This window comes from Melospiza melodia, chromosome 9 (assembly GCF_035770615.1).
Source record: "Melospiza melodia melodia isolate bMelMel2 chromosome 9, bMelMel2.pri, whole genome shotgun sequence".
NCBI classification, from domain to species: Eukaryota; Metazoa; Chordata; class Aves; order Passeriformes; family Passerellidae; genus Melospiza; species Melospiza melodia.
In genome coordinates this window covers 32,456,036-32,472,929 of record NC_086202.1, presented here as the reverse complement: position 1 = coordinate 32,472,929, position 16,894 = coordinate 32,456,036, and the positions used below count along the sequence as shown (strand labels likewise).

Sequence of the window (16,894 nt, the reverse complement as noted above, 5' to 3'; positions counted from 1 at the left end):
TGCCTGCTGCCACCCTGCTGTGCCCTCCTGCCCACACACACCCCATGACACCTCTTCCTTCAGTCTTTATTGGTATAAAAGCCTTGAACCTAAATTATATCAAAAATGGGAGGCCTGGTTTTACAGCAAGTGGCTCAAAGTGGTCACATGAGGGTCATAAATAAATGGCTGCAGTAAAACGGCTCCCAGGGAATTCCCTTTTGAACACTTAAGGAATAACTCCAGAGATAAAGGCCCCGTGGGGAGGCCAAGCCCAGCTTGGACCTGGGTGACATTCCCCTGTGTGATGTCCCCACAGAGCCAGGGCAGGTCCCCACGGAGCTGTTCTCTTCCTGCCGCATGATGCCAGGAGCTCCAGGACACATTCAGGACGTCGGGAGAGAAGGCAGCAGCTCCCAGGGCACAGGAGAGCCTGGGCCAGCGTGGGTTGGTGCCCCAAACCAGGAGCTGGCATTGTCCCCTCTCCTGGTTTCCTTGGGAAGCCCCGGCTGGCGGCTCCCCCTGAGGCTGCCGAGTCCATTAAGGCACAACTCGAGGATCTGTAAACACTGGTGCCCAGCCCGGGCACGGCCCGAGGCTCCGGCCGGCGATTCAAGTAAGGGTGGCAGCGAGACCATGGCTCCCCAGCGGTGCCACCCGCCAGCGGTGCCGCTCCTCGCAGCATCCTTGGTCACCTCCTGCCCGGGGGCGGCTTCAGGGCCACCTTGGGCGGGGGACACCGCTGAAAGGGGCTCGGTGGGAGGGTCGGTACCGGCGGTCCCTCGCCCTGGCTCGGCGCTTTGCCCTTCAGCGCTGGCAGAGGTTTGCTGGGCGGCTTCGGCTTCGCCTGGCGGGAGGAGAGACCCGACTGCCTCACCTGGGCAGGGACCCGGAGGGGCAGGGGGGAGGAAGGGTCCCCAGTCGCCCCCAAGCCACCGCACAGGTGGGACTGGGGCCATCGGGAGGGAAGGTGGGGTTACCTGCGGGGGCCATTCCGGGAGGCACCGAGGCGGCCCCGGTGGCCGCGGGGCCAGCACGGGGCTGTGAGCCCGGGTGAGCCGCGGGGCCGCCGTGCTGCTCAGCAGGCTGGGCTGCCCGATGTCCCCGCGGCTCAGCTGCCGGCGCCCCGGCCGCGCCCGGCCGCCCTCCAGGAACAGCGGGTTGGCCAGGCCGGAGGGAGTCCCGCTGGAGCTCCTGTGGGACACGGGCACCGTGAGGGGCTGCTCGGGCACCCCTGGAGCTCAGCCCCGAGCACCGGGGCGGGAATGAGTTACCCTTTGTGCGAGCGCCGCGCCGCCCTGGCCCTCAGGAGCACCGCGCCGCCCGCCGCCAGCCCGACCCCGGCCAGGGCCAGCACGGCCAGCCCGGCCGCCAGCACCGCTCCGCCGCTGCCTGCGGGGACCAAACCGGGCGCTGGTGAAGGAGCGGCACCGGGCAGCGGTGCCAGCCCCCTCCCCAGGCCCCTCCTCGGCACCCACCTGCGGCTATGCCCGAAATCTCCTGCTCGCAGTAGGGCGCTGCCCAGCCCGGGTCGCAGTGACACTCGCGCCGGTGGTTGCACACCTGGGGAGGGGACGGAGCGGGTCAGGGCGGTGGCGGTGCCACAGCGGCACCTCCGGGAGGGGCCATCGCACCGCCTACCCCGTGGTTGTTGCACTTGGCCGAGCAGTTCTTGTCGCCGTAGACCAGCAGGTTCTGGCAGCGGCCGGCGTAGCAGACCTGGGGGCAGACACGGGGGCTCTGAGGCTGTCCCGGGGCCGGCGCTCACCCTGCCCGGCCCGGCACGGCCCCGCTCGGCTCTCACCATCTCCTCGCCGCACTTGGCGCCGGTGGGCACCAGCCGCAGCTCGGCCGCCTCGCCGGCGTCGCTGCCCGCGATCACCGCCTTGCACTTGAAGCGGCCGAAGTAGTAGCCGAAGGAGTAGTAGCCGGTGCCCAGGATGGGCTGGGTCTTGTCGCTCAGGCACAGCAGCGTGCCGCACTTGACATCCCTGCGGGGACAGAGCCGTGAGCGCGGCCCGGCCGGGCTGGGGCTCCCCCGCACCCCCATCTGGGGCATCCCCGCATCCCCGTCTGGGGCTCCCCCGTCTGGGGCATCCCCCTCACCCCCGTCTGGGGCTCCCCCGCACCCCCGTCCTTACTTGGGGCTGCAGGGCTGCTTGCCGTACTCGGTCAGGCAGTGCAGGTGAACGTGCTGCTCGCTGTTTTGCTTGAAGCAGACGTCGGGAGCCACCTGCGCCTCTGCGGGACACACGGAAAATGTCATCCCGTTTTGGGATCCTGGGATGCAAGAAGGGACCCCAGCCGGGCGATGCGCTGGCCCGGGGGATGCAGGCACATCCCGCAGCTGGTGGGGCAGGAGGATGGAAGGGAGGGGAAGGGAAGGGGAAGGGAAGGGAAGGGAAGGGAAGGGAAGGGAAGGGAAGGGAAGGGAAGGGAAGGGAAGGGAAGGGAAGGGAAGGGAAGGGAAGGGAAGGGAAGGGAAGGGAAGGGAAGGGAAGGGGAAGGGGCCGTACCTGCGCCCCAGAGCGCCCGGCACTGCTCGCCGTGCGAAGGGCAGGCCCCGTTGTAGCAGTAGCCGCTGCCGTGCTGGCAGGAGATGCCGTTCTCCTGGAACACATCCTCGGGGCACTCGGCGCTCAGGCCGCTGCAGTGCTCGGCCAGGTCGCAGTCGTTCTTGCTGGCCCGGCAGAGCGTCCCTGCAGCCTTCACCTGCACGGGGAGCAGCGGGGTCAGCGCTGCCTGGGTGCTCTCACTTCTCCAGGCACCGCTCTGGGAAACGCCTCCCAGCACATCCTGGATCCAGGCACTCGGCTACCGACTGAGCCGCTCCGCCAGGGCTCGGACCGGCTCTGCCCCGGGTTAGGAGCCTGCGGAGCTGCTCCCTCGGGCGGCAGTACCTTGCAGTCCTGGCAGCATTCCCCGCGGGCACACTCGGCTCCCTCTCTCAGCTGGCACGTGGTGGCATTGCAGCAGCGGTCCGAGCACTCCTGCGGGACAGGGATGGGATGGAATTAAACCCTCCTGGAAGCCCCTGAAGGACCCTTTCCTTCCTTTCCCAGGGGACCAGGCTGCCAAGTCACCAGCTGCCCATAGCAGGGTTAAACCACGGGCTAAAACCACAACAACATCCCAGGTGGGGACGGACATTCCTGCTGCCTCTTTATCCCCTTTACCAACCCCAAACCAAAGGGCCAGAAAGGATTTTTTCAAAAGATGGAGCCTGAGCTGGTTCCCTTTGCACAAGGAGAAAAAGTGAGGATTTCTGTGCTCCCTGGGGCAGGGAACATTCAGGGATTGATCCCAGAGGCATTGCCTATCTGTCTGTCTGTCGGTCTGTCTTAATTCCAACATTCTGGTAGGGGTGAGGAGCAGCTGAGCACAACTCTTGAAAGAACAGCCTGCCCTGATGTTCCCTCCTGGAGGGGGGACGCCTTTGGAGGACACGAGGGGATGTCCGTATTTCCTAGGCTAAAATCACAGCCAGCCACACGAAGGCGGGGGGAGGGCACACACGAACATCCTCTGCCGGTTATTTTTTGGCAGGAGCATCAGGAACCAGACAGCTCTAAGGTCCCTGCTGGCCACCTCGGGAGGGCATCCCCACCTGGGGCGTGCCGCAGTCGCACTGCTCTCCCCGCTCCACGAACTGGTTCCCGCACACCGGGCCCCCGTAGAGCTCGTCGGCGCGGGGCGCGTTCAGCAGGCAGCTGGTGCGGGGGTCCCCCAGGAACTGCCACATGTCCTGCTCGCTGCAGCGGCTGAAGAGCTTGGGGTACACCAGCCTGCGGGGGCACAGCACGGGACACGGTCAGCAGAGAGCCCCGGGGGCAGCGGGAGGGACACCCGTCCACTCAGAAGCATCTGTGGTTATGGGAATCGGAAAAATAGGAACTTCCACAGGCACTGAAGGGGTTGATCTGCAGCCTTGGGAGAAGCTTGGATTGATATAAAAATAAAATATACAGACATTAAGCAGAAAAATAATAAACTTGTGTTTCTGTACCCTAAGTGAGAAACTGCACTTATAAGGTGGTGAAAGGTTCATAATGTAGAAAACTGTATTGATGAGAGGGTGAAGGGTTTACAATGTAGAAAACTGTATTGATAAGATGGTGAAGGGTTTATAATGTAGAAAACTGCATTGATAAGGTGGTGAAGGGTTTATAATATAGAAAACTGTATTGATAAGATGGTGAAGGGTTTATAATGTAGAAAACTGCATTGATACGGTGGTGAAGGGTTTATAATATAGAAAACTGCTTTGATAAGATGGTAAAGTATTTATAATATAGAAAATGGTATTGATAAGATGGTGAAGGGTTTATAATGTAGAAAACTGCATTGATAAGATGGTAAAGTATTTATAATATAGAAAACGGTATTGATAAGATGGTGAAGGGTTTATAATGTAGAAAACTGTATTGATAAGGTGGTGAAGGGTTTATAATATAGAAAACTGCATTGATAAGACGGTGAAGGGTTTATAAGGTAGGGTGTGGTTGTATGGGGGTGAGCTGAGAGTTTAGAAGTTATAATAGAAGCATATAAGTGTGGCAGAAGGCCATTGGGCAAAAGTATCCACAGGGAAGTAAAGATGATGAGTTAGAAAAGCAAAATGAACCTTGTGGCATCTGTCCATTGGGTTAGAAAGTTCTGTATTGCCTTGTAACAAGGAACTTGTGACTGCTTCGAGCTATGGCTGAGTGCTTGCTCCTCTAAAATCTCACAGCCTCTGAAACTGATGTTTATCTGAGCAATAAATGGTTCTGAGCCTGAAAACAGTCCCATCTCTTCATTACAAAGCAGTGACAATGATATGCAGTGAGGTAAGATGGGGTGAAATGTCCACCCAGACCTGACCATCTCACTGGTTCCACCCCCTCAGGACGCCCTGTCATTGGGTGTTTTTGCAGCCCAGGGATGTCCCCCTGCCCCCTTCACTCACCCCACGCTCCCTGCCATGACGCAGCCCCCGTCAGCTTTGGGCACAGGGCAGCGGCAGCCGGCGACGTCCTCGTCGTGGGACATGCCCAGGTTGTGCCCCATCTCGTGGGCCATGGTGGAGGCAGCTCCGATGGGGTTCGTGCTGTGGTCCTGTGGGACAAGGAGCCCAGCCTGGGTTAGGGGCCCTCCTGGCTTCTCCATGTGTCCCCTCACACTGCCACGCTCAGGTGAAGGAAGACACAAGTTGGACATGGTCCCTCAAGAGGCCCAGGTTGGTCTCTCAGGGCTGACAGTGAGCTTAGACTGCTCCAAAAGTGATTCTTTGTGGTGGCTCTGGGAGTCACAGGTCCCAGAGGAGGAGCACAGCCAGTCCCTGACAGCCTCCTAAAATCCCAGCTCCTGTGTCCGTGGAGCTTCTCTGGGAGGCTTCCCAAGTGCACCAAAGGTACCACAGGTACCCAGCCGTGTGTCCACAGCCCCAGCACCTCTCTGGGGGTCAGTCACTTAGGGGATGGAGATGCCAGGGACCAAATCCAGCTGTGAGGCTGCAGAGGGGGACAGCTGGAGGAGGGGGTGGCCCTGGTGGCAGTGCAGGGAGGGCAGGGCACAGCACCCACCTGGTTGACGCCGCCCGAGTCCCTGGTGCACATCACCAGCTTCTTGGCCAGCCCCACGGTGTTGCCATGGAAGTCAACGCCCCTGTGGGATGGAGATGATGGAGATGCCACCATGGCCACCTGCCCTGGGAGGGTGACAGGGAGGTGTCCCCCCACCATGTCCTTACGTGATCAGCTGGGCGTTGTCGTGGGGCTTCTTCCTCAGCAGCTCCGCCTCCCGCCAGTGCAGGAAGTTGTCCAGGGTCACCTCGGGGTTGGGGCTGACGGTGATTTTGTCCCTGTGGTTCCACACCTCCAGGCCAATGAGGGCCACCCGCAGGCGGAGGGGCTGGTACAGCTGGGGTGGGACACAGGCAGAGGGAGCCTGGACTGGGGCTGCAGCAGAGCAGGGAGGTCCCACCTGCCCCAGGAGCTGCAGCCCAGCCCAGGACGCTCCTCACTGAGCAATGTCACCTCTGTCACCTCAATAAAGGACACCAGCTGGGGTGGCCATGGACACAGGGTTGCCCCCCAAACCTCTGGGCTGTCTCTTGGCTGGTGGAGGCTGGGGTGTGGCTCCCACACTGCTAACCAACAACTGGGGCTGGAGCAAAGCCACCAGGAAAGCCAGCATGGCCCAGTGCATCCCTCCTTTTGTTAGCAGCCTGAGAGTGGCCACGGGATGGGCTCCCAGGGGTTACAGGACAAAATTTCCCTTGTGGACAGAGCTGAGTACTCATGTCCACGCTGCACATGCGGTTGGGGTGGGTCACACATGGAGGGATGTGGTCGCTCTGTGGGGCTGAGGTTGGCTCCAGCTCCACCACCCCACCCGTGCCAGGCTCTGTGCCACCTCCCCTGTGCCCACAGCGGAGCTGGGAGGGGGATCCAGAGGCCTGGGCTCACCTTGTCCACGTGGTTCACGATCTCCTTCATGCGGTTCTGCACCGTGCGCAGGTCCTTGTGCTTCCTGAACTGTGGGGAGGACACAGAGAGGCTCCCGGGTGAGCTCCCCACTGCAGGTGGGACAGCAAACCCCCAGCACCGTTCTGCCCACTTTACCTCCTGGTTGTCTGCCACCAGCACCAGCTCCACGTACCGGGGACCTTTTTGGACCGGACCTGATTTCTGAGAGGGAAGAGGAAAGGAGGGCTCAGCTTCCAGCTTGCCAAGCCACCAGCTGCCCCACATCCCATGGGGGAGTGTGCTGGATCCTGGAGGGCCCCCCAAGGTCAGCAGGTCTCCTAGCTCAGCTCTGGGATGCTGTTTTGCTGGGTTACAGACCTCTTCCAGCCTGCGGACGCTGGGATGCTGCAGCCCCACATTTCTCCTCACAGAGAAAAGCAAGGCACAATTCTTCCCAAGAATATTTCTGGGATTCACATTCTCTGAACCTCAGAGAAAGGAAAACCAGTTCTTATCTCATTTGCTGTGCCTGTGTTTGTGCAGAAACAGAATGCAATATGGGGATTGTTTACCCAAAGTGATGGGGTTTTGCTACAAGGCCTGTTAGGGCCAAGAGTGTGTGTCAGGACTGTGGGGTGACAGTCATGAGGTTCTGTGCATTGTGTGCAGAGTGGAGTGCTTGGAGGTTCAGTTTTTAGATGTATAGAATAATATAGTATAATAAAGCCATTAATTAGCCTTCTGATAAGATGTTAATTCTGATAAGATGATAATTCTGATAGGAAGATAAGCATCACTCTCTCACACCTCGTTGGGTTGCCAGCAAATGCCACAGGATACCCCACCAGGCTCTGCAGGATCACAGATGCTCCTGCTCATGGCACAAGATCCAGGGACCTGTTCCCACCACAAACCCTGTGTGGGGGCACTGACACCGCCCCATGGGACGGGATCATGGCCGAGATGCTCAGAACCCCTTCCTCCCTCCCAGGACGGGCTCAGGAAGGAGCAGGGATGCCATCCCATCCCATGCCATCCGTACCCATCGGTAGAGCTTCATGGCCGCGGGGATCTGCGGCTCTCGGTCGTACTGCAGGCCGGCGCCGGGCTCCCGGCAGGTGCCGCGCTTGCCGCGCAGGTGAGCGGCTCGGTACACGGCGTGCCGGCCGGCCACGGCCCCGTCCAGCGGCTCCAGCAGGAACGTGGTCCCGTTCACCCGGAAAAACCCGCTGGGGACGGACACACACACAGACAGACAGACAGACAGACAGAGGGCAGGCGTCAGGCTGGGGGACAGGCAGCGCACGGACAGACCTACAGGAGTGCCCGTGGTCGGTGCCCCATCCCTGGGATTGTTCAGGTCTAGTGAAGGTGTCCCTGCCCATGGCTTTAAGGTCCTTCCATCCCCAACCATTCTGGGATTCCCAATAAACGCAGCTGCCAAAGCGGCTGCAGGGCTGGGAGGGGACAAGAGCACAAGTGTCACTCACTGGGAGTGCTCCAGGCAGCAGGAATGTCCTGGCCTTCGGCAGCTGATCCTTTAATTACGGATGGATCCAGCCAGGGCATTCCTGCCCGGAGCTCCGGGGGGGTCAGGGCTCCACTGTCACCCCAAAGAGCCGGGAGCCGGGGGCAGCAGCTCCAGCAGGAACAGGGATGTCACTGTCCCTTCCGCAGGGAAAGCTGAGCTGGGGCTCTGTCACCCTGTGTCACCAGGGCTCTGTCACCGGGGCTCTGTCACACTGGGGCTCACCAGGGCTCTGTCAGTGGATCACCAGGGCTCTGTCACCCTGTGTCACCAGGGCTCTGTCACTCTGCTCACCAGGGCTCTGTCACCGGGGCTCACCAGGGCTCTGTCAGTGGATCACCATGGCTCTGTCACCCTTGGTCACCAGGGTTCTGTCACATTGGGTCACCATGGCTCTGTCACTCTGCTCACCGGGGCTCTGTCACTCTGTGTCACCAGGGCTCTGAAACTCTGGGTCACCAGTGCTCTGTCACTGGGAGTCTGTCACCCTGGGTCACTGGGCTCTGTCACCTTGTGTCACCAGGGCTCTGTCAATCTGTGTCACCATGGCTCTGTCACTCTGGTCCCCGGGGCTCTGTCACCAGGGCTCTGTCACACTGGGGCTCACCAGCGCTCTGTCACCGGCTCACCATGGCTCTGTCACCCTTGGTCACCAGGACTCTGTCACTGCTCACCGGAGCTCTGTCACCCTGTGTCACCAGGGCTCTGTCCCCCCGTGTCACCGTGCCCCGTGCCCAGGCTGGCAGCTGTCCCCAGCTGTCCCCAGCCCGAGCAGGGCTGCACTCACCTGAGCCCTGCGCAGGTGCTGATGCTCGCTGCCGAGTCGGGCTGTCCCCGCACGTGGCCCTGGTAGAAGCAGTGATCCTGCAGGGACAGGGGGCACAGCTGTGGGGCTGCCCTGGCACCCCAGGGCTGGGAGAGCTGCTCCCCCCAGGAGTGTGTGTCCCCAGCTGTACCTGTGTGTCCCCATACCTGTGTGTCCCCAGGCCATCCCTGTGTGTCCCCAGCTGTACCTGTGTGTTCCCAGCCCATACCCGTGTGTCCCCAGGCCATCCCTGTGTGTCCCCAGCTGTACCTGTGTGTCCCCAGCTGTACCTGTGTGTCCCCAGCCCATACCTGTGTGTCCCCAGCCCATCCCTGTGTGTCCCCAGCTGTACCTGTGTGTCCCCAGCCCATACCTGTGTGTCCCCAGGCCATACCTGCGTGTCCCCAGGCCATCCCTGTGTGTCCCCAGCCCATACCTGTGTGTCCCCAGCCCATCCCTGTGTGTCCCCAGCTGTACCTGTGTGTCCCCAGGCCATCCCTGTGTGTCCCCAGCCCATACCTGTGTGTCCCCAGCCCATACCTGTGTGTCCCCAGCTGTACCTGTGTGTCCCCAGGCCACACCTGTGTGTCCCCAGGCCATCCCTGTGTGTCCCCAGGCCATACCTGTGTGTCCCCAGGCCATCCCTGTGTGTCCCCAGCTGTACCTGTGTGTCCCCAGGCCATCCCTGTGTGTCCCCAGCTGTACCTGTGTGTCCCCAGCCCATACCTGTGTGTCCCCAGCTGTACCTGTGTGTCCCCAGCCCATACCCGTGTGTCCCCAGGCCATCCCTGTGTGTCCCCAGGCCATCCCTGTGTGTCCCCAGCCCATACCTGTGTGTCCCCCAGCTGTACCTGTGTGTCCCCAGCCCATACCCGTGTGTCCCCAGGCCATCCCTGTGTGTCCCCAGCTGTACCTGTGTGTCCCCAGCTGTACCTGTGTGTCCCCATACCTGTGTGTCCCCAGGCCATCCCTGTGTGTCCCCAGCTGTACCTGTGTGTCCCCAGCTGTACCTGTGTGTCCCCATCCCTGTGTGTCCCCAGCTGTACCTGTGTGTCCCCAGCTGTACCTGTGTGTCCCCAGCCCATACCCGTGTGTCCCCAGCCCATACCTGTGTGTCCCCAGGCCATCCCTGTGTGTCCCCAGCCCATACCTGTGTGTCCGGCTGCTCCGTGATCTCCGAGCCATTTGCAGAGTAGTGAGTCTCGGTGTAGTGCTGCCCCAGCAGGGCCCTGCGGGGTGGGGAGGGGACATCAGCAGCTTCGGGGGAGCATTTGGGGGCTGTGACACCCCCGGGTGGGCTTGGCAAGGAGGGCACAAAGCGCTGTGGGCTGAGCTGAGCTCAGCAGTGCGGTGACACCAGGAGAAGGGACCCTCACCTGTTCCTCTCCAGCCACAGGAGGTGCTCCCTGCCCTCGGCACGGATGCCATAGAGGACGTGGCTTGGGTAGGTGCTCTGCAGGAGAGAGAGGAGCCGTCAGAGCCTCAGCAGCTCCAGAGCTGCTCCAGGGGGGCCCCATCCTGCCCAGAAAGGGGCCAGGGGCTGTGCGTGCCCTGCTGAGGGAGCTGCTCAGCCTGCGGGCACGCAGCAAAGACACAGGAAATCAGAGGAGAAGGAAGGGAGCCTGTGGGCAATCAGGCAAATCCCCACGCATCCTGAGCCGGGGAACAGGCCACCAGCAAGGGGACGAGTCAGCAGAGTCTGGTTTCCCGTGTCTGACACACGGCTGCAGATGGCCCTGCCAGGGACTGAGCTTTCCTCCTCGCCAGGCACAGAGCTCCTTTTTTGGGGTGTGAGTCCAGCTCTTACTCACCAGCTGAACCACAAAGATCCCCATGGCTCCTATCAGCACAGACCTCTTCCTGCCTGCCCGGTCTGACACGCCACAGCACGTTTGGGGAACTGCCTCCCCTCGGCCTCGGAGCACATCTTGGCATCACCGCGTCCCCAATCCCAGTGGGAGCGAGCCAGGGCGGCTCTGCCAGCTGAGCCCTGAACCCCCAGGATGGAGATGCTCCTACAGGAAAAGTGTTTCCCTCTGGGTTATCCTGAGATCTCCACCTACAGAGCCTCCATCCCGCTGGAATCACTGGGAAAGAGCCACGGTCCTGTGCCAGGCTGTGCCCTTGCCACAGGGACCCGAGACCTCTCCTGAGGGCACATCCTGAGGGCACATCCTGATGGCACATCCACCTCCCCTGATGGCACATCCACCTGTCCTGAGGGCACATCCACCTCTCCTGAGGACACATCCATCTCTCCCAAGGGCAGATCCACCTCTCCCAAGGGCACATCCACCTCTCCTGAGGGCACATCCACCTCTCCTGAGGGCACATCCACCTCTCCTGATGGCACATCCACCTTTCCCAATGGCACATCCACCTCTCCCAATGACACATCCACCTCTCCTGAGGGCACATCCACCTCTCCTGAGGGCACATCCACCTCTCCTGAGGCACATCCACTCTCCTGAGGGCACATCCACCTCTCCCGATGGCACATCCACCTCTCCTGATGGCACATCCACTCTCCTGAGGGCACATCCACTCTCCTGAGGGCACATCCACTCTCCTGAGGGCACATCCACTCTCCTGATGGCACATCCACCTCTCCCAAGGGCAGATCCACCTCTCCCAAGGGCACATCCTGATGGCACATCCACCTCTCCTGAGAGCACATCCACCTCTCCCAAGGGCACATCCACCTCTCCTGAGGGCACATCCACTCTCCTGATGGCACATCCTCCTCCACTGAGGGCACATCCACCTCTCCTGAGGGCACATCCACTCTCCTGATGGCACATCCACCTTTCCCAATGGCACATCCACCTCTCCCAAGGGCACATCCACTCTCCTGAGGGCACATCCACCTCTCCTGAGGGCACATCCACCTCTCCTGAGGGCACATCCACTCTCCCAAGGGCACATCCACCTCCACTGATGGCACATCCACTCTCCTGATGGCACATCCTCCTCCACTGAGGGCACATCCACCTCTCCCGAGGGCAGATCCTCATCTCTTGCCAATCCAGGTGTGGAGAGAGCCCAGCCAAAGGCAGAGCCAGCCTTTCCCACGGGGCCAGCATTCCTCAGGGATGAGGTGTGCTGCCTCTCCCCGGGGAGGGTGGCAGTGCCAGCTGTCATGCCGTGGCTCAGCATTCCCGAGGGGATGATCTGCGCCCTGGAGGGAGCCAGGCTGAGTGGAGAGCCCTGCTGACTCAGTGCCAGCAGCAGCACCAGGTGAGAGGCTCTGCCTGGCACTCAGCTGCCCCCACTCTCCTTAGAAATCCACAGAAAATTCCTGTCTCATGAACAGCATCTGTCCCAACAAAGCCATCCTTTGTTATTGTTGGCAGCCCCAAGGCCCGAAGAGCTCGGAAGGAACGGCAGGAAAGCTCTTGGAAGGGGCTGCCGGGTCAGGGAGACGACCGCAGGGCAAGTTTCAAATAAAACGTCCTGCAGAAGCTGCTGTGAATCAGCCCGGGCTCCTCAGCACGGGCTGGGCAAGGGCTCCAGATGGGAAAGCTCTGGGAGCAGCCCCGAGAGCGGCCTGGCCACGGGAGCCAGCTCAGCAGAGCACAGGGACAGCAGGGAATGCTCCAGCTGCTCCCAGGGAGAGACCCGGAGAGCTGGGGATGGAATGGGGATGGGATGGGATGGGATGGGATGGGATGGGATGGGATGGGATGGGATGGGATGGGATGGGATGGGATGGGATGGGATGGGATGGGATGGGATGGGATGGGATGGGATGGGATGGGATGGGATGGGGATGGGATGGGATGGGATGGGATGGGATGGGATGGGATGGGATGGGGATGGGGATTGGGATGGGATGGGATGGGATGGGATGGGATGGGATGGGATGGGATGGGATGGGGATGGGATGGGATGGGATGGGGATGGGGATTGGGATGGGATGGGATGGGATGGGATGGGATGGGATGGGATGGAATGGGATGGGATGGGGATGGGATGGGATGGGGATGGGATGGGATGGGGATGGGATGGGATGGGATGGGATGAGGATTGGATGGGATAGGAGGGGAAGGGATGGGATGGGATGGGATGGGATGGGGATGGGATGGGATGGGATGGGATGGATGGGATGGGATGGGATGGGATGGGATGGGATGGGATGGGATGGGATCCATGGGATGGGATGGGATGGGATGGGATGGGATGGGATGGGGATGGGATGGGATGGGATGGGATGGGATGGGATGGGATGGGATGGGATGGGATGGGGATGGGATGGGATGGGATGGGATGGGATGGGATGGGATGGGGATGGGGATGGGATGGGATGGGATGGGGATGGGATGGGATGGGATGGGATGGGATCCATGGGATGGGATGGGATGGGATGGGATGGGATGGGGATGGGATGGGATGGGATGGGATGGGATGGGGATGGGATGGGATGGGATGGGATGGGATGAGGATGGGATGGGATAGGAGGGGAAGGGATGGGATGGGATGGGATGGGGATGGGATGGGATGGATGGGATGGGGATGGGGATGGGGATGGGATGGGATGGGATGGGGATGGGATGGGATGGGGTGGGATGGGATGGGATGGGATGGGATAGATGGGATGGGGATGGGGATGGGATGGGATCCATGGGATGGGATGGGATGGGGATGGGATGGGAATGGGATGGGATGGGGATGGGGATGGGGATGGGGATGGGGATGGGATGGGATGGGGATGGGATGGGATGGGATGGGATGGGATGGGATGGGATGGGATGGGATGGGATGGGATGGGGATGGGATGGGGATGGGATGGGATGAGGATGGGATGGGATAGGAGGGGAAGGGATGGGATGGGATGGGGATGGGATGGAGATGGGGATGGGATGGGGATGGGATGGGATGGGGAATGGATGGGATGGGATGGGATGGGATGGGATGGGATGGGATGGGATGGGATGGGATGGGATGGGATGGGATGGATGGGATGGATGGGATGGGATGGGATGGGATGGGATGGGATGGAGATGGGGATGGGATGGGATGGGATGGGGATGGGGATGGGGATGGGATGGGATGGGATGGGATAGGGATGGGATTGGAATGTCCCATCCCACCCCAACTCAGCTGGGAAGAGCCAAGAGGCCTTGCCCACTTTTCCAGAGCCCTTTCCATGAAGATCCCGGCTGTGCCCCTCTCCCTGCTGGGCTGGTGGGGAGGGTGGCACCAGGAGACCCCAGGGCTCCACCCTGCCTGCAGGGATGAACTTTGGGGTTGCTGGTCTGCTTCAACCTCTACCTGCTGGACCAACCCCATGTGTCCCAACCACTCCAGCCCCAGAACCAGCTCCTGGTGGCCTGTGCCCATCCTGGTTACAGGAGGAGCCAGTGTGGAGCCCACCCATCTCTGTTTCACATGGGCTTGGTGGTGGCCAAACCTTGCTGAGAGCTTCTTCCCCACCCAGATGCCCAGGAGAGCAAACCTAACCTCTTTCCAAGGTCTTGGAAAGCAGGAGAGTCCCTACCCTGAACAAGGCAGGTTTGGGATGTCCAAGAACCACCCAAGCCAAGACCAAACCCAGGTGCCAACCATCAGACAGCCCCGGTGGCAGTGCCCAGGCATGGAGCTCACGGCAGATGTCCTCTCCAGAGGGATCCCTCGGGGTGGGAGAGCTCCCCTTGCCGAGGGTTCAGCGCCGGCGCACGCCCGGCACAGATGGCGTCTCTAAATAGCCCGGGGAATGTTTATCTCGTGGACAAGTTTAGGTTTCTGGAGCAGGGAAAACAGATGCTTTGGGGAGTGTTTTTGAAGCTAGCTTATCAGGAAGGGTTTGAATCACAGAGGAACGTGCTGTAAGGCACTGGGGGATGCGTGTGCCCTGTCCCTCCGTGCCTCCAGGCGCTAAAATCGGCGCTTTTTGGGGCTAGAAAAGGAATTTAAAACAAAAAAAAAATTGGCTGAATTTCACTGTGAGGCAATGAGGAAAGTGACTTTGAGGTCAGGCACTCCAAACTCCTGACTCAAACCCCATTCCTTCCCCCAAATTGCCAGGTTTCCCAAGAAAAACAGCGCTGCTTTGCTTTCATGTGGATTTCTGCAACTTTCTGATTCTTATTTCTCCGTCCCCGAGGACAAAAAAAAAAAAGCCCCAACTTCAGCAAACACAGCAAGAAAAGTGCTTACAGCTCCACGAGGCTCTGCAAACCCCTCCTTAAGGAAAGACCAGATGTCACAAGATCACGGCAGGGCTGCAAGAGGTGGCACCGCTGGGTCACGTCTCCAAAAAAAGCACTGGAGAAAGCAGCCCCGCTCCGCAGGTCCTGATTAAACCCCAAACTGCCCAGAAAAGCTGATCTCATCCACTGCTCCGGCATCTCCAAGGCAGGGAAAGGGGCAGCACATCATTTTTTGGGGGCAGGGCTGAGCGGGTCTGGCCAAAATGTTGGTCCAGGGTCCCGCTCCGAGGCCGGTGGTGGGACAAGGTCCCTGCCGGTCGCATCCCCCCGGGCGCATTCCCCGGGACTCACCGGAGGCGCGGGGAGCTCTCTCTTGGCCCGGGGCACCGGCAGCTCCCGCGGCAGCACCGTCTCGTAGCGCTCCACGTGCGGCAGCTCCTGCGGCCCGGCCCTGGAGCCTGGAAAAGCCCAAGGGATTTGAGACAGAGGCCCGGGAACCACCGGGGCACGGGATATCATCCCGAGTCACACACGGATCACTGACCCAGCTCCTGACCCCCAACAATCCCACCCTGGGAGCAGTGTCCAAGTTCTCCTGGAGCTCTTGCAGCCTCAGGGCCGGGACCATTCCCTGGGGGAAGAACCTTTCCCTGAAATCCACCCTAAACCCTCCCTCCCTGTCCAACACGCCGCTCCCTCGGGTGTCAGGCTAGGGGACAACGAGAGCAGCCAGTGTAAAGGTGCTGGGATGACCCCGAAGAGCAAATCCTGAAATATCAGCTGGGAACTCAACTCAGAGCGCTCAGCATCACCTGAGAGCGAGCGAGTCCCTTTGGGGATGGAAACTCGAAGGGATTTGGATTTCTCAGCATCACCTGAGAGCGAGCAAGTCCCTCTGGGGCTGGAAACCCCAAAAAGGGATCTGGGTTTCTCAGCATCACCTGAGAGCCAGCAAGTCCCTCTGGGGCTGGAAACCCCAAAAAGGGATCTGGATCCCAGATCCCCGGTGCGGCGATACAGGGAGAGGTTTTCCAGCTCCGCATGGTGATGGCACCGCGTGTGACTCGGCGTCTGGCGGCTGTGGGGGCTGCCGGGGAGCGCGGCTGGTGCCTGGCTGGCTCAGCCCCCTCCCAGCCTTGCCTGGATGCCGGAGCGGAGAATTCCTGCCACAAACGCTCTGCTTTTCCCGGGATTCCCGAACGCCGCGGTCGGACGGCGCTGGACGCTCCCTCCGAGGGTGCCCGGAGCCAGATGAGTCCCGGGACACCGCGTTTAAGTGATGGCCGGGGGGACCTCCCTGTCACCCTCCTGTCGCCTTCCCGAGGCGCCCGCACGGCCCGGGAGGCACCGGGAGCATCCCGGTGGGAGAGAGCCCGGCCCGGGCGTCCCTTCCCCATCATCCTCCCCCTCCAGCGGAGCATCCCCGTGCCCGCATCCCGGTGCCTCCGTGGGGGGAAAGCATCCCCGTGCCCGCATCCCGGTGTCTCCACGGGGGAAAGCATCCCCGTGCCCGCATCCCGGTGCCTCCGTGGGGGAAAGCATCCCCGTACCCGCATCCCGGTGCCTCCATCGCCCCCCAGGTGCCCGCCCGCCCTCCCGGAGCCCGGCTCACCGCGGGCCGGCAGCGACAGCAGCAGCAGCGGCAGCAGCGGCAGCAGCAGCGGCGGGGCCATGGCTCGGAGGTCCCGCCGTGCCCCCGCTCGCCGCGCCGCCGGCAGCCCCCGCCCGCCGTGACTCACCCACGGCCCGGACGGGACGGGGCGGGGCGGGCGGGACGGGCCGCCCACGGCGGGGAACGGCGGGGACACCGGGGGATGGGGACACCGGGATATGGGGCAACGGGATATGGGGGCACCGGGAGATGGGGCACAGGGAGATGAGGGCACGGGGAGATGGGGGCACCGGGAGATGGGGGCACCGGGAGATGGGGGCACCGGGATATGAGGGGCACAGGGAGATGGGGGCACAGGGATATGAGGGGCAC

General features: G+C 61.4%; 1 protein-coding gene across 1 annotated transcript; it reads right to left on the bottom strand.

Moving 5' to 3' along the window:
- Positions 1–56: 56 nt before the first annotated feature.
- ADAM8 (ADAM metallopeptidase domain 8) lies at positions 57–16,583 on the bottom strand. Its single transcript, XM_063164262.1, has 21 exons — positions 16,523–16,583; positions 15,262–15,368; positions 10,138–10,214; positions 9,912–9,990; positions 8,744–8,820; positions 7,471–7,657; positions 6,585–6,650; positions 6,429–6,497; positions 5,711–5,880; positions 5,544–5,625; positions 4,928–5,076; positions 3,587–3,764; positions 2,880–2,969; positions 2,496–2,691; positions 2,121–2,220; positions 1,784–1,970; positions 1,621–1,698; positions 1,458–1,542; positions 1,254–1,371; positions 960–1,173; positions 57–826 (listed from the first exon to the last, which is right to left on the bottom strand). Exons 1-21 carry the CDS (start codon positions 16,581–16,583, stop codon positions 671–673), a joined length of 2,526 nt encoding a protein of 841 aa, XP_063020332.1. The 3' UTR covers positions 57–670.
- Positions 16,584–16,894: the final 311 nt, after the last annotated feature.